This window comes from Daucus carota, chromosome 6 (genome assembly GCF_001625215.2).
Source record: "Daucus carota subsp. sativus chromosome 6, DH1 v3.0, whole genome shotgun sequence".
Classification (NCBI taxonomy): Eukaryota; Viridiplantae; Streptophyta; class Magnoliopsida; order Apiales; family Apiaceae; genus Daucus; species Daucus carota.
This window is the reverse complement of record NC_030386.2, coordinates 38,008,224-38,033,541: the sequence shown is the minus strand read 5'-3', so window position 1 is coordinate 38,033,541 and position 25,318 is coordinate 38,008,224. Positions and strand designations below refer to the sequence as shown.

Below are 25,318 nucleotides of genomic sequence, written 5' to 3'. Positions count from 1 at the left end.
TGCTCCTGGTTTGGTTTTCTTGGTGCTTTAGATGTTAGATTATAAAAATTGCTGTAGCCCAATATTTTTTTCAATGAATGTTGAGTTAAAAGCATACAAAATCACATATTCGGGTTACAGTAACAGGCAAAATTTTTCAGAAGAATACAGAAACCTAGCGAAAGATTTTCTTCTGCACCTGAACGTCGCCTAAACTTTCAGAACATATTTATAGGTCACTTGAATACGTACCTTCATACAAGCCTTGCCTTTTCTAAACACGGTTACTGATATGGTTAAACAGCGTAAGCGAGCCATTTGCGGGTTTTATTCTAGAATTAGAAGTTTTATTTATTTTAAACTAGCATAAAAGCCCGTGCGAGGCACGGGACTCTAGTTTTTGTTGTGTTTTAAATAATATTCGTGTGTAATCATATTATTTCGAGCATAACTATTACGTCTTAATTTTTAACAGAATATGTAAATATGAAATGTAACATTTGCAATATAATAGCATTGATAGTAATAATATGTACTATATTTCAAAAAAAATTATAGATCAAAAACAACATTTGAACTGATTTTTCTATATTCAAATTCGTTAGGATATAGAGGCCACTACCATTTAATCTACATGTTCAAAATTATATTCGAAATTAATACTGAAACTTTTAGAATTTAAATATATTATACCTCATTAAAAAGATCTGTGATTTGTTGTTGAAAATTATTAAATTATTTCATCCAATATGAAAACTTGTTCTTGATATGTGAATTACGATATCCTAAATCATGATTAGATGAATATGTGTGGTCCGCGTTATTTTATATTAAATTTTCTTTTTTTAGCGTACGTTTGTGTAATATTTAAGTGATATATGATGGACAGACTATGAACACATTCTTTTTTATCATATGTTGCACAAACCTTGTATAAATAATAATTGAAACATATATTGTATGTAAAAGACCCTACCTTACTTTATTATAAAAGTATTAATTGACCTACTAACTTTATAATTGTACCCGAAAAATTCTGATACGTTTGATGTGGCTTACCCTTTTAATTTTCATATCAATTATATAATACTTCAATGTCTTATATTTTTTTGTTAATTTAAAATATTAGCTGATTATTACTTTGATGCCGCGTGTTATAATATTGTCTTGTTATAAAATATTAATTTTTTATCATTAGTTTTCTGAGCTTGTTGATTAAGACTTTTAATGATTTTTCATGTAATTGTTATAAACCAGATCTCAAATAGTAAAAATAGAGTAGATGTCAATTAGGTACCATGAAGTTTATAAAAATAAGAAATATTTAGTTTAATTGGTCGTATAGTTACTTTTTTAGCTTTGTGCAAACTCACATTTTTAAATATTTTGATACTCTTATCTCTTAGGGGTGAGCAATGTAGCATGTCATGTTCAATTGTTAAAGATCAAATCAGGTGTTCGATATTCTGGATTATGGAAAATTATTCTTGTTCTATTCCCGTTTAATCAGATATTAGTTTTCACCTTATCGCGTCGGATTATCCATTTCGGAATTAGTTATATTTTATTAGTTTAATTTGTAAATGATTAATTAATTTAATTATAGTTTGAATCATTTTATTTAACTCGCATGTTATACATTGATGGATGACATATTAAAATTATAGTTTTAAGACTTTAATATATATAAAACTTATTTCTCAATGTTATTTTATTTTAAGCAAGTAAAATTTATAACTCAATTCTTTTTAGCAGGTCTCGTAAACACGTTTTATTATTATTTGGTTGACTTTTGATTAACAACATAGAAGTTCCCTAAATTCACATTTATATCACAAGTTATAATATTTCAAATTCATATATCACCAAAATCATATCATTTAGACATATTTTCTAACATCAAATTTGATGTCTTTATCACTATTCTTATATCTATAAATTTTTTTTGAAAAGATTTGGTTACACGTCGAATTCTGAATTCAAAAGTTTAAAATAAAAAGTAACCTAAATAAAAATATTTTTTCAGTCTTATTTCATGTTCTTCAAAATATTGTATCTATTTATAAGTCACCTTTTATAATTAAAAAAAAAATGACATAGTCCATGTTGAAAATCCATCAATTTTTCTTTTCAAAGATGCTCACCGAAATCTTAGTTTTTGTGCTTATTTCTCACATTCATGACTTAAATTTCTCTAATATTGTATCGGTACTCGTTTAAAGTATTAAGTTAGATTTTAATTCGTCCAATTTTATTAAAATATGAATTATATCCATATTTTGAAGTCTAAAACATGGCTCGAGCCCAATTGTTCAAATTCTTTTTCAAACTTAAATTTATTACGTAAGTAATTAATTTATGGATAGTAATCTATCATGTAAAAAACATATGAGTCTTACCTGAAATAAAAACTTGTCTCAAATAAATAAGATATTGAAAAGAATATAAATACAACAGTTTTAATATATGAGTTTAATGCTTTTGAATAAAAAAATTAATTGCTTGTGTAGCTCAAGTGGTTTGAGTGGTGTAATTGTAATGAAGAGGGCTTGTGTTCGAGTCCCATGAATAACATTTTTTTATATGTATGACGAGGAGTTAGGTTCGGAGTTAGGCTCGGGTTCGGAGCTAGGTAATTTATTTGCTCAGGAGGGAGGCTTGACACGAACGTGTTGGGCTATCAATATATATATATAAAGGAGAATGCGGGCGTGTCTAGAATTGTTCGATTCAGTCTTCTAAATTTTCTTGAATTTCGGAGATAAAATATAATTATAATTCAAAAAATCAAGTCCAAGAATTCGTAAAGTAATACAATTCTTTCTTATTTAATTCTAAAGATGATACAGTTCTTTTCTTATTTGGTATTTCTTATTAAATTCTAAAGATGATACCATAATATTTCTTATTGAATTCTAAAGATGATACAATTCTTTTCTTATTTAATAATCCTAAAAGAAATAGGATTATATTTATTCAAACTAATAATAATAGATAAAATACAATTTATATTTAAAATATGTAAAGTAATATATACAATTCTTATTTTCGATAAGATATATTGAAGATATGTTTAACGGGAACACGACTAAAAATAATTTCTATGGAATTATAATATTATTTCGTATCAAAATTTATAAAAAAAGATTATTTATTAGTATTGTGTTTAAGGGGAGGGCGGCCCAAATTAATTTTTACCTAAATAATAATATGTTTTAAATAATAATATGTTTTTATTAGTATCATGTTTGACGGAAAAGTAGCTAAAACAATTTTTTGTCTAAATTTATAAAAAATTCATAACGCCGCCGCGAAGCGCGGCTTTTTTCACTAGTATATATATATAAAGTAGGATGCGGGTGTCTCTAGGATTGCTCGATTCAGTCTTCTAAATTTTCTTGAATTTCGGATTTATAATTCAAAAAATCATGTCCAAGAATTCTGAAGGTAATACAATTCTTTTCTTATTGAATTCTAAAGATGATGCAGTTCTTTTCTTATCTGGTATTTCTTATTAAATTCTAAAGATGATACAATAGTATTTTTTATTGAATTCTAAAGATGATACAATTCTTTTCTTATTAGTAATCCTAAAAGAAATAGGATTATATTTATTCAAATTAATAATAATAGATAAAATATAATTTATATTTAAAATATGTAAATTAATATATACAATTCTTATTTTCGATAAGATATACTGAAGATATGTTTAACGGGAACACGACTCAAAATAACTTTTATGCAATTATAATATTCTTTCGTATCAAAATTTATAAAAAGGAATATTTATTAGTATTGTGTTTAAGGGGAGGGCGGCCCAAATTAATTTTTATCTAAACAATAATAAATTTTCTATTAATATTATGTTTAATGGGAAAATAGCTAAAATAATTTTTTTTATCTAAATTTATAACGCCGCCGCGAAGCGCGGTTTTTTTGTTGATTAGTATTGTATTTGACGGGCACGGGAGGCGGCCCAAACTAATTTTTATCTAAATAATAATAAATTTTCTATTAGTATTATGTTTGACAGGAAAGTGGCTAAAATAATTTTTTATCTATGTTATATTATATATTTTTGTTAAAACGGAACCACATTTCAAAATACTTTTTGTCCAATTATAATCTTTAATTTTATCATAATTTGAATAATTTTAAATAATATGTGTTTGATAGTAAGACGACTCAAACTAATATCTAAATTATAATGTTTTGTTATTGGTATTGTGTTTGATAAGAGAGCGGCTCAAACTAATTTTGATCTAAATTATAGTATTTAATTTTATCATAAAAATAATAATTATGGATTAATATTGTCTTTGACGGGAAGGAGGTTCAAACTAATTTTATTATTAGTATTGTGTTCGACAGGATAACTACTTAAACAAATTTTTATACTAATTATAATATTTTTTATTTGTGATATGTTTAACGGAAATATGACTCAAAATAATTTTTATGTTACAATTATAATTCATCATCAATCAATCATCAATCAATCAATCAATATATATATATAAAGTAGAATGCGGGCATATCTAGAATTGCTCGATTCAGTCTTCTGATTTTTCTTAAATTTCGGAGAAAAAATATTATAATTCAAAAAATCAGGTCCAAGAATTCTGAAGGTAATACAATTCTTTTCTTATTGAATTGATACCGTTCTTTTCTTATTTGGTATTTCTTATTAAATTCTAAATATGATAGAATAGTATTACTTATTGAATTCTAAAAATGATACAATTCTTTTCTTATTTAGTAATTCTAAAAGAAATAGAATTATATTTATTCAAACTAATAATAATAGTTAAAACACAATTTATATTTAAAATATGTAAAATAATATATACAATTCTTATTTTCGATAAGATATATTGAAGATATGTTTAACGGGAACACGACTGAAAATAACTTTTATGGAATTATAATATTATTTCGTATCAAAATTTATAAAAAAAGATTATTTATTAGTATTGTGTTTAAGGGGAGGGCGGCCCAAATTAAATTTTACCTAAATAATAATAAATTTTCTATTAGTATTATGTTTGACAGGAAAGCAGCTAAAACAATTTTTTGTCTAAATTTATAAAAAATTCGTAACCCCGCCGCGAACGAGAACACGACTGAAAATAACTTTTATGGAATTGTAATATTATTTCATATCAAAATTTATAAAAAAAGATTATTTATTAGTATTGTGTTTAAGGGGAGGGCGGCCCAAATTAAATTTTATCTAAATAATAATAATTTTTTTATTAATATTATGTTTGACGGGAAAGCAGCTAAAACAATTTTTTGTCTAAATTTATAAAAAATTCATGACGCCGCCGTGAAGCGCGGCTTTTTTCACTAGTCAATATATATATATAAAGGAGGATGCGGGCGTCTCTAGAATTGCTCGATTCGGTCTTCTAATTTTTCTTAAATTTCGGATAGAAAATATAGTTATAATTCAAAAAATCATGTTTAAGAATTCTAAAGGTGATACAATTCTTTTCTTATTGAATTCTAAAGATGATACAATTCTTTTCTTTTTTATTTAATATTTCTTATTGAATTCTAAAGATGAAACAATTCTTTTCTTATTTAGTAATACTAAAAGAAATAAGATTGTGTTTAAAAAATCATGTTCAAAGATTCCAAAAATTAATACAGTTTTTTTCTTTTTGGATTCTAAAGATAATACAATTCTTTTCTTATTTAGGAATCCTAAAAAGAGTAGGATTATATTTATATAAACTAACAATCATATATAAAATATAATTTATATTTAAGATTTGTAAGGTAATAACTACAATTTTTATTTTCAATTTAGTCTCATAATTTTTTTTTAAATTTCGTATAGAAAATAAAGGATTGCAAAGATAATAATCATTAAAAAACACTAATAGCAAAAAAATTAGAACCATAAGAGAGTAATAATTTTTAGGTAATAAATAGGAATCATAAAATAAAAATAATTAACAAAAAAATAGGATATATAAAATAGGAAATATATATTAATTTTATAATAATGTAAATGATTCTTGATTAGTATTGCGTTTGACGGGCCCGGGAGGCCGCCCAAACCAATTTTTATTTAAATAATAAAAGAATTTCTATTAGTATTATGTTTGACGGGAAAGTGGCTAATATAATTTTTTTATCTATGTTATAATATTTGTTTCTTAAAACGGTATCACAGTTCAAAATAATTTTTATCCAATTATAGTTATAATATAAAAAATCAACTTGAAGGATTCCAAAAGTTAATATAATTCTTTTTTTTTCCGGATTCTAGAGGTAATACAATTTTTTTAATTATTTAGGAATGCCAAAAGGAATATGATTATATTTAATTAAACTAATAATCATAGATAAAATACAATTTATATTTAAGATTTGTAAGGTAATACGTACAATTTTTAATTCCGACTTAGTCTTATAATCTTTTTAAATTTCGAATAGAAAATAAAGGATTGTAAAGATAATAATCATTAAAAAGCTAATACCAAAAATATTAGAACCATAAAAGAATAATAATTCTAAACTAATAAATAGGAGTCAAAAAATAAAAATAATTAACATATAAAATAATACATATAAAATAGGAATCATATATTGATTTTATAATAATGTTGATCAGTATTGTGTTTTACGGGTTCAGGAGGCGGTCTAAACTAATTTTTATCTAAATAATAATAAATTTTCTATTAGTATTATGTTTGACAGGAAAGTGGCTAAAATAACTTTTTATCTATGTTATAGTATATATTTTTGTTAAAACGGGACCACAGTTCAAAATACTTTTTGTCCAATTATAATCTTTAATTTTATTATAATTAGAATAATTTTTATTAGTATGTGTTTGACAATAAGGCGACTCAAACTAATATCTAAATTATAATGTTTTGTTATTGGTATTGTGTTTGATAATAGAGCGGCTCAAACTAATTTTGATCTAAATTATAGTATTTAATTTTATCATAAAAATAATAATTATGGATTAATATTGTCTTTGACGGGAGGGAGGTTCAAACTAATTTTATTATTAGTATTGTGTTTGACAGGATGTCACTCCAACAAATTTTTATACCAATTATAATATTTTTCATTTGTGATATGTTTAACGGAAAGATGACTCAAAATAATTTCTATGTTATTATAATACTTATTCATATCAAAATTTATCACGCCGCCGCGAAGCGCGGCTTTTTTCACTAGTATATATATAAAGTAGGATGCGGGCGTATCTAGGATTGTTCGATTCAGTCTTCTGACTTTTCTTGAATTTCGGAGAGAAAATATAATTGTAATTCAAAAAATCAGGTACAAGAATTCTAAAAGTACTACAATTCTTTTCTTATTTAATTCTAAAGATGATACGATTCTTTTTTTATTTAGTAATCCTAAAAGAATAGGATTATATTTATTCAAACTAATAATAATTGATAAAATACAATTTATATTTAAGATATGTAAAGTAATATATACAATTCTTATTTTCGATAAGATATATTGAAGATATGTTTAACGGGAACACAACTCAAAATAACTTTTATGTAATTATAATATTATTTCATATCAAAATTTATAAAAATGATTATTTATAAGTATTGTGTTTCAGGGGAGGGCGGCCCAAATTAATTTTTATCTAAATAATAATAATTTTTTTATTAGTGTTATGTTTGACGGGAAAGTAGCTTAAACAATTTTTTGTCTAGATTTATAAAAATTTCATAACGCCGCCGCGAAGCGCGGCTTTTTTCACTAGTTATATATATAAGTAGATTAGGTTTGAGTATTGCGGAATAGATAGGAGTCTTGTCTATTTTAAATGCATATTCGGTGTTTAGTTGAACTTGAATCACATAATAACTGAAATTCATATTTCAAACACACAAAATTATATGAATCTTTATAAGAGGGAGGTGTTCAAATATTGTAAAATCATGTATAAGCTTTGTCATTCTAAATTCACAACTGGTATTTATTAAGATTAGATAATTTGAAACTTATATATTAAATATTCAACGATTTTTGATACCAAGAAGAGGGATTTGTACCTAATATTTAGTTAGATTAAATAAATTTGAACCTCGTATATTAGACGCTCGCTCAAATGACGGAGGTTAGTTCTTGGACAATCAACTTTATTTCTCATATTTTTATTTTTATTTAATTAATTAAATATAATTACTTGATAAAAAATTAAATCAATAATATAAATTATTAAATAATTTTATTAATATTTTGAACTAATTAAAATTAATATTTAATATTTTTTGAAATTTAAACAGATTTATTCATGCACTCAATCAAATACACGATATCAAGAGTGATGTCTGAAACTCGTATTATTTTTACTCAATACTATTTTAACCTGATCTTTCGTTTCAATCCCAAATCATTTGATAGAATTTTATCAAATTTTTATCGAATCAGATTATAATTTGTAAAAAGTAATCGATTAAATTGAATCTTCTCCGGAACAATGACAGCTGGTTATTTTACACAAACGTGCAATAAACCGACCACACCTAACGGTGCATAACACAACACCGCGTGGCAACTAAACCGCTGACCTGGAAACAGAACATCCTCTTATTACAATTTATTTTAGAAATTATCTCAGCCTCATAACTGTATTTCAGACACACGTAATCTAACTAGATCCTACTAAAACCCAGCATCCACAACTGCAACAACTCAAACTAGGGATAATCAAGAATTCAAAGCCCTTGTTGTACTTTTGATCAAACATGTCCTTTGCTTCATCACAGCAAAGCTTTCTAATTAACTCCCTTTCTTCAACTCACTACCCCTTATCAAAAACCTCATTAATAACTCCCAATAAATCCATCTTCATCTCTTGCAAACATAAACCAAGTGATTCCACTGCTTCCATCAGGTATATATTTAAGTACCCTGTGTTTGTGTTAGAAAGCAGGCTTACGAGGATCGTATTATATTTGGAAGCGGGCTTACGAGGATAATATAATATTTTAACATGGTTTTTTTTAGTACAAACTTATTGTATTTAGGCTGCAAAATTCTAACAGGGTGATTTGTTAGGATGGTGATATGAATTAGCGTGTTGTAGAGTTTGTAGGCTAAAATGGTGCCGAGTTGGGTGTAATTGTTTTTTTGATTATGGTCTTGTTCTTGAATTTTTTGAGTTTTGTTTGGAAAATTAGTTGATGATTTTTTTTTTTTGTGGGCAGGAAAAGTTATGAGGAGAAGTTGGGAAAATTGGCAATGGTGACATTGGCAGCTGGGATTTTGACACTGGGTACATTTGATCCAGCATTAGCTGCCAAGTCTGGTGGTCGAGTTGGTGGTCAGGCGTTTCGGTCGTCTCGACCGGCAGCTCCTCCCCGTGCATCATCACCAAGAACTAATAATTCAAGGTATATCTGATATTTGGTATAATTTGTTTCGTGAACTTCGGTTAGCTAGTTTGAAAATACATTGTCTTTGAATTGAGAACCAATGTTCTGAATTGGGATTGTTATATATGATGCAAAGTAATTTGTAGATAGGAACAAAGTTGTTAATTTGTTATTTGCTTGCTTTAATCATTATGAGAAGGGAACTGTAATGACTGCCCTGCTGCCAAAATGGGGCATGGGTTTTGTGAAGGATGTGAGAGTAGAGGATTTCGGAATAACTCAGTGGTGATCAGAACTTATAGTATTCATAGGCGTAGCACGAACTTCAACGAATTTGCTTGGCTTGCAAAAGAGAGTGAGAAAATTGTGTCCCAGTGGAGTTTAAGAAAGTTATAGGGTAGCCTTAGTGGCGTAAGAGTGCTGAGTTTTGTTGGTCAACTATTTCATATCTTTGGGAGGGGGATTAGTCCAGATTTTTTTTATTGTATTGCTTGCATACCGGTAGTCTAAATAGCACAAAAAGATTGTCACCAAGTTCCTAACTTCTTGGCACCCCTAGGCTCATTTTGATACCTATTGTGGGGCTGGGGCACACATTGGGGATGGGGGATATTGGTTTCCGCTTATAGCTTGGTGGATAGCATTCTCCTGTAGGCAGATCGAAGGTTTTAATTGCAAGGGCATGTATCATATAGAGGTGTATGAATATTTAAGGTTTTACAACCGGCATCTTCCATAAAAGTTATAATTATCTTAATGAGTTATGAATATCAGCCATCAGGAACACTTGTTAACTAAGGTATAATAGCTACCATATAGTGTTGTAAATATACAATTGGAAATTTATTTTTGTATTACCTTCCAAACCGTGACACTAATATATTACCTTTTGTGTATTGTGGGAAACAGAGGTAGGACATTATAATACTTTGAGTCCTGGATTTGACAGTCCTAGATTGTATCCTCCAAATTCCGTTTATTTAAATATACATCATATATATGGTTTTTTTCGATGTAATGAATCACAAAACTTCAAGTTTTTAGGGGTTCCTATATTTTACCTTCCAACTATTTACCACTATCTAGTATCTTCGCCATCCAATGCCATCTTGAAGCTGGTCATATTTTCATTCTTTTAACATTCCAAATATTTGCAACATCAACTTTTTCCTAAATTTTGTTTTTTCTCAGAAGCCTAGAGTTCTCTCAGAAATAGCCTCTCCTCATAGGATTCGAGATACAAAAGGTCTGTGTAAAACTCATCACCTTTCCCAGACCCTGCTGAATGATTTTGGCTTGGTTCCTTGTTTGCACTCACACTGGTAGCAATTAGATGGAATGAATGAGAGAATGAATTGATTATTACTAGCCACTGCCTATCGAGTTTTTATTCGTTAAAACCAGTTTGAGGTTTTTATTGGTAAGTAAACTTTGTAGAAAGACTATAAAGTATAGAGAGAGGAAGGGCAGGTACACTTAATTTCTTATTAAAGCATGTCTAGTGCTAATGATAAAGTATATACAGCTAATGATATAAGAGAAGAAAATTAAATTGATGAAAAGTAGTTAAAATATCTTTCAGACTGGATTTGTAGAATTTGATTTTTGGTGGCAAACTTGATCCTTGCTGTTTGCTTGGAAAAACAGAGCAACAGACATTCAGTTTGTAAACATTTCAAAATCTTCCCCGTCTAATCTGCACCTCTAGGCGATAATTATACTGTCAATGCTTGTCAACTGTGATGTAGAATAATAACTTCTTATCCCGTGAATCAGGACTTTACTCGACAAAGCCAGTAAAAATTATCCACCTCTTGACATATAACATATTACTGTTCATATAAAGAAATTTTATTTCATGGGCATTATGAAGCAAGTTTCCAGTTTTTTATGTTCCCTTTGCACTCTTCTGAATTTAAGTAGTACATCTAAGATAGATTAATGATATTGCTGTAATTTTATCCCGTAAGATGAAATTTTTGCTGATATAAAATGAGGAGATGTGTTGCTTTTTATTACTATGTTAACAGCTGTGTTGTAGAGGGTCATAAAAGTCAGGCACAGGATACTATTCTGAACCAATATGTTGAGTTCTTCGATGACTGCAGTTAGTTTTTTGTTTATTATTTTGGAAAAATGGGAAGGCATGTCTCAATTATATAATTTCCGTTGCACTATTCTGAAAAATAGTTATTGATAAAGGTAACCCTGAAGACATTATTAATCTTGTTTCAATCTGTTTCTCCATCAGGACCAATATTTATATCAACCCCCCTGTGGCTCCACCACTCAGTGGGTATGGGTACGGGTATGGCTATGGTGGATATGGTTGGTCACCTTTTTCGTTCTTTGCACCTGGTCCTAGTGTCGCTGTTGGAATTGGAGGGGGGTTTGATACTTTAGCTTTCTTTCTGTTTCTTGGTGCCGGGGCTGCTGTTGTAAGACGATTATTTAGATCAAGAGATGATGATGATTACTAGTAAAGCATATAACTACCTGAGACTTATTTGCCATAGATGATCTATAGAACTGGACACATTATTAAATCATTGTAAAAGAAATTATATTTATGTAACAATTGTTATTCTGTACATGGCATTTCTGTAACAGTTGATGATATTCAAGTGTAATATCAGAAAACAGCTGTGGGTTCAGTCAGTCGAAGCAGCTAGGTCCTCCGCATTGGACGAGTTGATTAAAATATAACTACCTATGATATTTGCTGTATATTTTAAATTCTATCAAAATATAATAGCATTTTTTAGGGGTGCATGATGATCTTACTTGACTAATCAGTTTATTATTATCATTTTATATTTTGCAACTTCTTCAAAATATATAATAAACGATCATGTTCTTTCAGTAGTCGGGTTTTCGAGAAGGGTAGCGGTCCACCGCCATTAATGGCTGTGGAGGAGTTAAGTAACACACAGGTTTTGGAATATCCAGAGGTCAGGATTATATTAAAATTTCAACATGTCCAATGCTTTTTTAGGACGAGGATATTCCCATACAGCGTCGTATGGATTATCTCCATCCAGCGATAAAGAAGCGTTGGACATGTTAAAATTTTAATATAATCATGACCGCTGAATATTCATCCAACAACCCACAAACTATAGGTTAACTAAACAGTACCCGGCAATTATATGTCAAGGATCCGGACCCTTTCAAAAAAATGAAGGAGAGGCAAGTTGCTAATAAACTAGCTGATTCAGAAATATTCTTATTAGCAAAGCTAAAGGATAGAGAATACTCAAAATCCTTCATGCTGACGAAAAATTTAACTGCAACATATGTTTCGATGTCTTGTTCTTCTGCATCAAACTGAAAGCCTTGTTCAGAAGCTCGAGGCACTGGATTTGGAAGATGGATATGAAACTATTGGGTAATGCTGCTGGTAATGTTATGAATCAACGCGTACGAAGCTCAGTGCAGGATACTGAATACAATGGCCGGATATGACTATTTCCATAAATGCTCAGAGTATACATGTCATATATCATTGCATGAATCTGTCAGTTGCAGACTGTAGAGAAGAGAATGAGTGTCATTACATCTGGAGATGTAATATGCATGTCATATATCATTGCATGTTATTTTTGGTTTATTACAGCCTATCAACTACAATAGTTAGTGGACTGTAGAGAAGAGAATGAGTGTCATTACATCTGGAGATGTAATATGCATGTCATATATCATTGCATGTTATTTTTGGTTTATTACAGCATATCAACTACAATAGTTAGTGGATCACGCAACTTTCACAAATTTGTATTATAAGATATTACAAACTTTTTATAATTTTCAAATTTCTATAGATGGTCAAAAATTCTAATTGAGTAATTAATTATAGCGTTTTTGAAGTTTTTTCTCTATATTAAAGTATATAGCCTAAAAATAATAAATCGAGCACTTTCAAATATTTTTCTTCAAAATTTTCATCCATCTAAAATCCAAAAAATATGTAGAATATATGAGCATTACAAAAATTAATTGGATGTAACTTCTCACTTTAATTATAATATTCATACCCATCCTGGTAAGGCATTTATAAGCTATTCGAGACCTTCCCACAGTAAGAAATTGATTGTTATTATTTTGTGATATTATTAACATGTCAGTTTTAAGATAAATATATAAGTGTGAGTACACTAAACAAAATTTTATAAATTTCTTCCTATCTTTAGAATATAAATATAGAGATCGTAAATATACGATCCAAATAAAATATTAATTTAAACTTAGATATTGTAAACATCACTTAATCTTGATATATCCATCCATTTTTTATACATAACATTCCAATGCATTTATAAGTTATTTGAAGCCTGATCCCATAATTATATATATTTTATGTTTATTATATTTTATAATTATCACTTCTATCATTTTCAAGGCGTGTGGTTTGATTTGTTTTTTTTTTTGGCATGTATGAATTATACGGTATGATTGTGCATTTTTGTAATATTCAGTAATAAAATTTTAAATGAATAGAATGAAACAGGAAGATGTACTTAAAATGATAAGTTTGTATTCATTTGTTATATATGACAAGCTTTCATTGGTTTTTGCTAATACCAGACCAGGAGATAAAGGATTTAACAACTAATATCAATTCGTCGGCGGCTGAAATTCAGGGAGGGGTTTCAGGTTATTTTTAGTTACCATTTTGATTTATGCAGCTAATGTACCATATATGTAATGTGTGACTGCATATTTTCTTATACCTTGGCTGGCTGCAAGCACACTAACAAGAAACACCTGGAGATATTATCTTAAGCATCCCAGGCTTATTAATTAATTGATATTACTCGTTCGGTTCTAATAGATGCAACGTGTTCTCTTCTTTTGTGTTGGAGAATTGATTTGGACGAGCTAACGAAGGTAATCTTTGTATATGTTGAGGGGTTTGTAATCTTGATGTACACATATGTAATTCAACGGGATCTCATTTTATGTGATGCAACAACTATGCAGATGAATTTTGTTTGTTTATTAAACTCAATGATGGATTAAAAATCTACAGAAGCTAATTTAATTTCTTGTTAGTTAAGAGTGAAGTGCAGCCAGGGTTTTGAATTAGATACTATACATTATAACTCTAATCCGGTCTTGAATTCTCTGTGCCCTAGAAATATAAAAGAAGAAGATGAAAATATATAGAGCAGTGAAATAATATTGTTTTCCTGCTTAGCAAGTCAAAAATCTGAACCTGCTGGTGACAAGTGTGCTATATATGTATATATGCTTTGGCTCTTTGTTTGGGTATGAAAGTTAAAATATATATAAAGTAGTGGAAAATAAAAAGAAAAGTATCATAACTGTGTCTATTTATATATCAAAATTAACTTAGTCTAAAAATAATAACTTTAGATATAATTTTTATTTAAAATAAAAATTTAGATATAATATCAAAATATATTCATAATATAAAATTTTAATTAATTCATAAATTCAAATCAAAATATTAAATAATCAACGAATTATAGTTTATTATATATATATATAGAGACGTGTACACATAAAATTAGCAAATATCCCTTTTAAGTGTATAATTAGGTAAATTTAAAATAAATTTGGAGCGATTTAATAACTTTTTCAGTGTATGCTTCAAAATAGAGTTTGCACACAAAAACCAAAAATTATTATTGAAAAAACTGCTGTGTTGTAACAACTATAGCAAACATGGTCATCCTAAGCAATTTTTAAATTAATTATAACATAACTAAAATCAATTTTAGTTTTGTTACTTGGCATATATAACTGAACATCCGGCTCTTTACATTTTTATTAGTTTGTATTCGATATGATTTCAAGATATATGATAAATTTTTTAATAATTTTTATGATATTTTCGAATTTTAAAGCATTGTCAAAAGTTTAGTTAAGTAAATATTATTGTTTAAACATATATATATTGCACATAAACCATTAAAATCAGTCATTTATCGGCCACTTGATTTGGGAATTTTTTTTGGGACAATAGCTACATACTATTACTCAAATTTAAATGGAGAATTACCAAACAAAATTTCATAAAATTCTTCCTCTCTCTAAAATTCAAAATGAATATATATATATATGACCGTTACAGAAAATCAACACGATCTTAGATACTAGTAGATATTATTAATCTTGATATCTCCGCCCACTAATGAATATTACTTATCTTGATATCTCCGCCTAGTACATAAACATATCAATCCCAACACAAGACCTTCATAAGCTATTTGAGGTTTTCCTGTGGTTACAAACTTTTTTGTTATTATCTTTTGAGATTTCCGGTTCATCACTTTCAGGGTACATGTTTTGTTACTTATTTTTTTCTGTTTGTGTGTGTGGTATGCAACAAATATACTTTCTGATTGTGCATTTTTGTAAGATTCAGTGGTGAAAATTTAAATGAATAGAATGATAATTTTGTGTTCATTTGTTATGTATGACAAGCGTTGGTTTTTGCTAATACCAGATCACCAGCAGATGGATTCATCAACTAATATCAATTCGTCGGCGGCTGAAAATCAGGGAGGGGTTTCAGGTTTATTTTAATTACCATTTCGATTTATGCAGCTATGTACCATATATGGAATGAGATGTTAAAATTTTTGTCACACATCTTAAGCTATCTATCTGAGGCTGCCTATTTTCTTATGTTTCGGCTGGCGCAGGCACACAGCAAGAAACATCTGGAGATACTCAAATAAGAATATTTGAGAGCTCAAGTAACACAATTAGTCGTGCGGACTTAAAAGATTCAATGCGTTCTCTTCTTGCACCTTGGGGATTTGATTTGGACCAGCTAATGAAGGTACAGATCTCTTGTAAATTTACATATATCTTTTATATATACACATATAATTAAGTATAATTGATGCATCATTTTATACCCCTCCGACCCTTTTTAGTTGTCACAATTCTGTTGGTCAAATTGACTAATCTTTGATAAGAGATTATAAATCGTTCTTTTATTATTTTAAAAAACTGAAAATTACATCTTAAAGTATATTTAAAAGTTATCTCTGGTGACATATTTTTTTTTATTTTTTCAATTGATAAAATATTAATAAATCTCAGTCAAACTTTTGGTCAATTTGACCGGCACACAACCAAATGTGACCACTAAAAAGAAACTGAGGGAGTACATAATAATTTTGGCAAAGAGATAAATCTTCGATCGGATGCATGTACGTATGGAGTCTTTCTATAAAATAATCTGGATCTGAAGATATTAGTTAAGAGAAGTGCACCAGGGCTTTGAATTAGTTACTATCAACTTTTATCAGGGTTTGAAATCTCTGTGCTGTGAATTAACAGTATTCAAAAACTGTTTCAGGAGTCCACTGATCCAGCGCCGCCAGAGGTTAAGAAACCTAAACCTGCTGGTGAGAAACTCAAGTGTGCTATATGCTTGTGCGCTTTCGTGGCGCCCATAGCAATCAAAGTTTGTGGACATGTTTTCTGTGGTGCCTGCCTGGGAGAAGCCTTCAGTAAGAAACAAGAATGCCCAAAATGCAGGGCCCCCGTAGCCAAGAGGCATCTGCTCAGGATTCATTTCTAAGGCCTCGTGATACAAGATGGAGACTTGTTTTACTTTAATTCTCAGCAGCTTTTCTAAATTTATGATTTTCTCTGGAGTGTTTTGAATTATTAGTATTTGTTTAAACTTTTCTTTTTCTTTTCTTTGACATTATATCTATCTTCAATCTCATTGTCTTGGCCCTTAACTTTTATTTAATTGGCAATGTATATGGTTTCACAATTTGAAAATCATGAAATCTAATATTTAGTCAACTTACTTTTGGAAAATAAAAAAAATTCATTTGAATTTCATTAGTTTTTTAAGACATTCACTATATGTATAAATTTTATAACGTGTTATGATAGCCATGCATATTGTTGTAATTTCAAATCTAGTTTCGAAATGAATTATATATTATTGATGATCAATTATAATTTTAAAAGATCCATGATGGTGGCAAGTGATTAGCAGAGCTGTGTTATGGTTAGCTGTGTTATGGTTGTAATTAGTCGCTAGTTATGATAGAAGTTAAGGTGACAAAAGGTGGGGGCTATTACCGATACTAACCGATGATTGCAAGTCATGAACGATGGTGATAATGGTGACAGAATGTCCATTATTGCAGATCATGTACATTATATTTATTTATATTTTAGAAATATGTTATATATATATATAAGATAGTGATTTGTGATGTACGATGATTTTTATAGTTAAAAATAGAGATTAAAATTGATCAATGGCTAGTTTTTAGTTTCTTGACTATATGATTATGATCACAACTAGAGGAGATAAGAAATACATAAATATAATCACTGTGAATGCTATAAGCACCCCACCTAATTGTGTCCTCAGCCAACAAACTTAATGAACTTGGCATTGTGAGCCGGTTCTAATTCATCTATAACATTTTAAGTCATTACTAAATTCATACCGCCTAACAACCTATCATATGTGTAGTTTAAAGGAGTTAGCAACTTTCGTATATATATTTTTAATTTAATGTGCTAATAAAGGCTTTAGATTTTTTTTACCTAATTGATGTCGGATACAGTGTATCGAGTTTTCATAAGATTGTTTGTAATTGACATGTCTTATGAGATAATTTTTTATATGTTAAAGTTTCCTACTCTTTAACATACTTTCACGGTCGGTTATGATGTCCTAAAAATACATTTTTTTTAGATCAAAATATATTAAATTAATCTTTTTCCTTGAAGTTTTGCAATCAGCATAGCATTTTGTCAATATCAATATAAACAAGTGGGTTAATTTGGATGTTTTTCATGACAAAGACATGATACGATGTATCTAGACTCATTTCTCATGTCTCTTTGTGGATACAATAAACGAGACTCATTTCTCTTGTCTTTATACAAATTCTTCTGTGAAATTAAATTGATTTTTGGATTTTTAAAATTTAATTCAAAATTATATAAAATTTTAATAGTAATCTTGATATTACATGAATGAACATAATATATATTGTGTTTACTATTAATAAATCATTATTAATTTCTACTCTGGTTTTAGCTCATCATTGCTAATTTCTAACTTAAGAAATCATCAATCAATTTCACTCTTGCTTGAATGCTCTAACACCTTAAATTTCAAAACTTCGAATACTTATAATCTATTTCTAAAAAACAAAATAAAATTTAATAACTACAAGATTTTGAGAAATTTTAGATATCTAAAATATTTGAAGATTACCAAAAAGATAATTAAATAAAAATCTATAAAAAATATTCTATATGGTCGAGGTCGAAATAAAAACCCTATTCATGAACTAGAATTTCCAAAAAATCATATATATCATAAAAGTTTTACAATAATATATATATTATATATATATGCATATATATATATATATATATATATATATATATATATATATATATATAGGCTATTGTTCCATGGAGAACCATCTTATATGGAGTCCCGTGGAGAACCATTTGATTCTACTTTAAAATTTCATTAATAATATTAAAATTAGACATACTTATGCATAAATTTTGATTCTAATGTAGAATACTAATCATACATAACATGTATAAACAATTTAACACATACAATCTAAGTAAAAAAAATTGATTTTTAAATTTGGTTCTACTGTAGAATCACTCTGGATGAATATGGTTCTACTGTAGAACCAGTTTGTATATTATGATTAATTTCCAACGTTTTTTTGAAGAAAAAATAATGAAACTTTATTTTTTGATTCACTAATTATATATTTTACGAATAATGAGATTGATACAAAAATTTTATGTGTGTATATATAGGTGTTCTCTACTAGACTCTATATAAGGTGGTTCTCCATAGAGTGTGACTCATATATATATATATATATATATATATATATATATTTGTAATTTAATAATACTGTCCAGAACATTCCTGAACCTACCTAACTCTGTCCATATATACATCACTCTCCCCACTCCCATACATATACACATCCCATTCATAAGCTGTCTAATTCATTCGTACAGTAACACAAAAATTGCCATCGTCTTACTAGCAAGACCCCTTCAAATCTATCATATTAAGGTAATTGTTCTGGCTTAGGTTGCTTTTTCTTTGGATGTAAGAGATTCACACACGATCTTACAGTGTATATTTGTTAAATCGGTTGAAAAGTAAATTTAATTAGTTATGATGTACAGATGTAGTATTCATTTCTTGTGTATTACCATTATTTATTCATTTTCCTTTGTACCAGAAGATAATGGATCCCTCGATTAATACCAATTCGGTGACAGCAGAAGCTGGGACTTCTCGAAGATATTTTCCAGGTTCATTTTTATTACCTTTCATCCTTACCAATGAAAAGATGATTGAATTAATCCTTCATTTTACAAGCATTGTTTATATTAATTGTTACCAACTACTCTACTAACAAAAATAAAAATATGCAGGAATACAAAGAAATTTATCAAACCCGTCATGGATGTTAGATACACTGCGTGTCTTTGTAACACCTTTAGGAATTGATGTAGACAAGGTATTGGAGGTAAGGATCTCATCTAAGTTTACATTTTTTTCTTGATTTATTAGTATTTTAAATTTAATAAATTAAGAGAAATTTTTTTGATTGTGTACCTGATGAAATCGAAAAAAGTTGTCATTTTCTTACCCATCTCTACTTAATTCATTTAAGATTACATTTGGAAATATGTATTTCATTTTAAATTTTGAATTTTAAATAATATGATTTGATGTGTTATTTGAAATTCTCAATTTTATACCAGTATCCGAGTATCTTAGATTTCAAATTAAATTCAAATTTAACATTTTTTGTGTATCCAAACATGTCATTTGTGAAATTCAGAATTTTAAATTCAAGTTTCCAAACAAACCATAAAAGTAATCGAATATAATCTCAATATTTTGATGTGGGGAAATTAACTAACTACTATAATCTAGATTTTTTTTTGTTGCCAGATAATCTAGATAAAATAATGTGCACATAAATCATCAATATAAATTGTTATTTTTAATCATATCTATGCTTGTTAATTTTGATACGTTGTTAATTATATAGAATAGAGAAGCTGCAAAGAAAGCGGCTATGGAAGCTGAAGATGAAGAAGATGAAGCTGCTAGGCTTAACTGTCCTCTATGCGAGGGCCCGTACATATTGCCCATGGCCATCAAAGCATGCGGTCATGTTTTCTGCAGCTCCTGCATTGAAAAGGCCATGAATGAAAAAGGCATAAAGTGCCCAACATGCGGGGCTAGGACAAAGAAGAACCATTTGCTTAAGCTGTATCTCTGAAATGTCGGATAACTGTAATTCGTATTATTTTGATTTGTTTCAGTGGCTTAAATTTTTGATTTTATGGACTCCGGTTATTAGCATGTCTGTTGATGCTTTTGTTTCGTGATATTTCCAGTACTATTTGAATTACTCGTGTTTGGTTGGGGTGAATGATTCCGGAAGGAATGGAATGAAAAATGAACTATATCTTATGCACAATATTTAAAAATTTCATTCCTTCTTCCATTCCATTCCTTACATCTAGATATCACACCTCTAATTTGAGATGGAATGCTCCATTCTCTTCTATCCTCAATTTCTTCACAAATCTCATCATAGTAATTTTGCACTCTATCAATTTTTTCTCAAAACTACTTTCTTCCTATCTCTATTAGTTTCAAATATTTTTACTCATTTCATTCCATTCCATTCCATTCTCCCCAACCAAACACAACATAGTGATTTAATCGTCGAATCTGAGTTATTATCTTTAACTAGATGTTTTCTGAATTGCTATACCATTTAAAGTTGCATCGACAAATCCCATTTTTTGGCTCATTTTTATTAATTTGAAATATAATATTGTCGATTTATAATGTGTGGTTATTTTATTAGATTGTAATATGTCATTAATATTGAAGTGTCGGATCATAATTTATTTGAGATAACAACAATAATTAAAAATTTTAGTTTATAAATTATTGTGAGAAATTTATATGCTATATGAGGTGTCTATACCTCTTTTAACACCACTCAGCTAATTCCGAAACGTGCCTATGTGAGAAATTTTTTATATGTTCAGGGGTCCTTCGTTTTTTTATAGATAGACTTTTTGGTAGTCATAATAATAATAATAATAATAATAATAATAATAATAATAATAATAATAATAATAATAATAATAATAATAATTTCAACCATTTACTACATCCGTCGCACAAATATTTCGGTCATCAGGGGTTTAATTGATTTTTGATTTCTCATCTCACATTTTGGTTCAGCAAACACATGTAATATCTCATACACTTTTATTTTAAATATTGGTGTGTTCAAAGTTCGTTTATATAGAAATTGAACTCACGACATTGAGTTATTTGGTCTTAGTTATGTATATATCTTCATCAAATTCCAAATTGAATGTTCATTTTGGTTCACATCTGGTCACAATTTTCATTCGAATCGACTAAAACTTATGTACTGTTTTACTTCCACTGCATAAATAAATTAGTATAATTTTCAGCTTTTTTATCGATCTTTCCTCGTTTAGCATATGGCACATGCTATGATTTCAAACATGTTTTCAACCATACAAGTTTCTGGCATGAATTTGAATGACTTGTAGTTACTATGACCATTTTTACTTGGTCATTTTTTGCCCCAATCCCAGGCCATAGAAGGCATATTGGAGCAGTCACATGTCAGCAGGGCCGGCCCTAGGGATTTGGGTGCCCTAGACGAATTTAGAAAATGGTGTCCCTAGTTTTGAAGATCGTGAAGGAAAAATTTACATACATTCAAATCAATATATAATGACCTAAGAAAAATATTATTTTAAGATTAACAACACAATCAATTCAAACATGTAAATATATAAAAACATAAATTTATCATTATACACTACTTATGCATAGATCTTTTGGTGCCCCTGGGATAGTGGTGCCCTAGGCGTTCGCCTTGGTCGCCTTACCCAGGGGCCGGCCCTGCATGTCAGTTTGCTGTTACACTTAGCTTCTGAGGCACCCTTTGCAGGTTAATTAGAAGCATAACAGAAGTATATGCATATTACACATTTTATATATGTCTATCTTCTGCTAACAGCTGGCTTTTTTTACATCATTCAGTTCGGAGAAGACTAATGATGAGAAGCTGAAGAGCTGGAAGGCATTCTTCTTCCGCCGTTATTTCAGATTTGGACACTAATAATGATGAGAAGCTTATAGTGGTATGGAATCTGACTCCATATTGCCCTCTTAATTTATAAGCTTTGATGAGTTCTTATTATGTGACACAATAAGATCAGCTAGTTATGCTTTACATATGGTTCAAAATGAGTTTCTATGTACAAGAGTGACATTTACTGCAGACCATCATTAATAGATTAGTTGATACAAGAAAAACGATTAATTTTGACCGAAAACTATTTTATGTGCCCCGCATTTTCCCCCGAAATAAAAGGTGGCCGAATTTCCCTCATCACTTTATTTTCAACCTCCGTGTTTTTCGACTTGGAAGTTGGAACGTAGACCGGGGAACCCTGCTCAAACCTTGAAGGGACAAAAACGACCAGCGTAGAGGCGGTAGAAAATAGTTGTAAATTTTGACCGGGCTCAAATTCGAATGAATCTAGTCGCCTATTTTAACTCCCACCTTTTATTTTCGACTGTCTTTAATCTCGATCATGTTCAGTCGAAAATAAATGAGCTCGAAATTGTCGATTGAAATTGGCCCTTTTTCCTGTATTGTGAATCTTATAAATATTCAAAAATATATATATAGCATGAAAATTGCAAAATTTTGAACCTAACGTGTAAATATAGCAACTGAAATAGTAATTATCTGGTAAAGCAAAATCTGCAAAAAGTAGCTAAAGGTGCAGCCAGGCTAGGGTTTCCGATTATATATGTACTAACCTGGATTGGGTTTTGGCATGAAGACAATAAGTGGAATACATAAATTCCTGTATCCACGTACAGCTAATAGTAGAACTCTCTCAGCTAACATCTTAAAAGACAAATGAGTTGAATACATGATTTCCTGTATCCACGAGTAGAACTGTTTCAGCAAACAACTCAAAAACCCGATGTTAAAGAAGCTGAAGCTGCTCAAAAGAGAACTGTTAAAAAAGCTGAATCTACTGAGCCCGTATTCAGATGTCCCATTTTGCATTGCCGAAGCTCTGGCCAAACAGAAGAAGAAGAGATGCCCTAGCCCTAGCTATATGCCGAACAAAGACTAGTAATTAAGAGGATTTGTTCAGGATCTATATATCTATCCATCTATCTTAATTTATGTGGAAGCTGATGTGCATGAGAATGGTGCCAGAAGCAACTTTTTAACATCCGTTATATTTTCCATTTTAGAGACTATTTAAACTCATTATTATATGAGCACGATTGGATAGCCCAAGTGGTTAAGGGCTTATCCTCTGTTGGCCAGAATTGACTTTCTATATTAATTAAGTACTCCCACCCTGCCTAGTTTATCTTTGGACGAGAATGTTAGAGCAAGTCCAACACTATGCTAAGGGGTTCCCTAAAAATATTATAAAATAATATGTGATTTAGCACAAGATTTAGCACATGAGCTCCAATAGTACTCCCTATATTCATTCCCTATTATTATAATAATATTAAATTTAAACAACTTTGGTGTGGAGGAGAGAGGGAAATGATGTGGAGAAGAGAGAGAAATGAATATTTTAATGATAAAAATAGTTTAGGAGTGGCTAGCATATTCTAAAAATAGGGAAGGGGAAGCTTGTGCTAGTGATTTAGCACATCACTAGCATAGTGTTGGAGTGCAATTTTATCCCATATTCCCTATTTTTGGATTTAAGACTTGATTTAGCACACCTATTGGACTTGCTCTTACGCATTCTATTGCTCCTAGAAAACGTAGTTCCGTAATTTAGTTTTTATCTTTTTTTTAGATAAAAATTTGATGTTTGAATTTTTATACACAAAAAAAAAATCTCAAAAATAAGTTACGGAACTATGTTTTAAAGGAGTCTTAAAATGCGTCTTGAGCAGTGAAAATTAAAAACCGTAAAGAAATGAGAGAAAACGGAGGGAAAAATATTTATTATATTGAAAATTAGGATTTTGAATAAACTCTAACGTGGCATACAAAAAAAATTTAAGTTACTAAACAAATCAAGCATGCAAAATGCAAAATTTAAGGAAAAATCTCTTTTTGGAAAAGTTTTATCTAAAAAAAATTCCTAAAAAAAAAAACAGTTATCATATTTTATCACAAAAAAACAGTGAAATAATTCAAAATAGAGATAATGTGATCACTCTAAAGGAAAATCCAGTAAATTACCATTACATAATTAAAAATTTATGTTCTTGTCTATTTTATTAATGATGAAATTTTATCTGTCTTCTACTTTACTCCACATTCCAACACATAAAATTATTTGTTTCCCTCATGCATTCCAGCAATATGCGAAATTGATGAGTGGGTACAGAGAGATATTTTCATATATATAACTGATGAATATTTGTGGAGTTTATTGGCCGGAATTTAATAACATTTGATCATTTCAATTAACGTGCACTGCCTGCGTGAGGAACTTGTAGGGTGTAGGGTGTTTGGCGCATCATCTAACAACAAAGTTATATTTTTCCACATTTTTAACGATTACGTTATATATGACTTGTGTGTGTATAGTTTAATATTTTAGGGAATTTTAGTTTGCAGGTTGTGCAAGTAGTGAAATGCAGCACGTTTTTGCAGTTGGTATCAAAGTGGGGCACAAAATCGCTCAATTGATCTAATAGGGGATCGCAATTTCTTTTTATCAGCTTCTTACAGACTTGAGCAAACTTTGGATGGCTAGTTAAGCAGCTCTTACACCTATTCTTCTTTACAAACGTGAAAGAGATTATCCCGCCTCTTCTATCATTATTAATGTTGTTAAATAATCAGTTCTGGCGACTTTTTTTGGAACGTATATAT

At 29.2% G+C, this 25,318-nt stretch overlaps 1 protein-coding gene across 1 annotated transcript; it reads left to right on the top strand.

Moving 5' to 3' along the window:
- The first annotated feature begins 8,572 nt into the window (after positions 1-8,572).
- Positions 8,573-12,011, top strand: LOC108224946 (uncharacterized). Its single transcript, XM_017399715.2, has 3 exons — positions 8,573-8,872; positions 9,186-9,371; positions 11,605-12,011. Exons 1-3 carry the CDS (start codon positions 8,724-8,726, stop codon positions 11,831-11,833), a joined length of 564 nt encoding a protein of 187 aa, XP_017255204.1. The 5' UTR covers positions 8,573-8,723; the 3' UTR covers positions 11,834-12,011.
- The last annotated feature ends 13,307 nt before the right edge of the window (positions 12,012-25,318 follow it).

Coding starts and splice junctions, on each gene's coding strand:
- LOC108224946 (XM_017399715.2), top strand. CDS start 8,724: ATGTCCTTTGCTTCATCACAGCAAAGCTTTCTAATTAACTCCCTTTCT. Junction 8,873..9,185: donor GATTCCACTGCTTCCATCAG/GTATATATTTAA, acceptor TTTTGTGGGCAG/GAAAAGTTATGAGGAGAAGT. Junction 9,372..11,604: donor CCAAGAACTAATAATTCAAG/GTATATCTGATA, acceptor TTTCTCCATCAG/GACCAATATTTATATCAACC.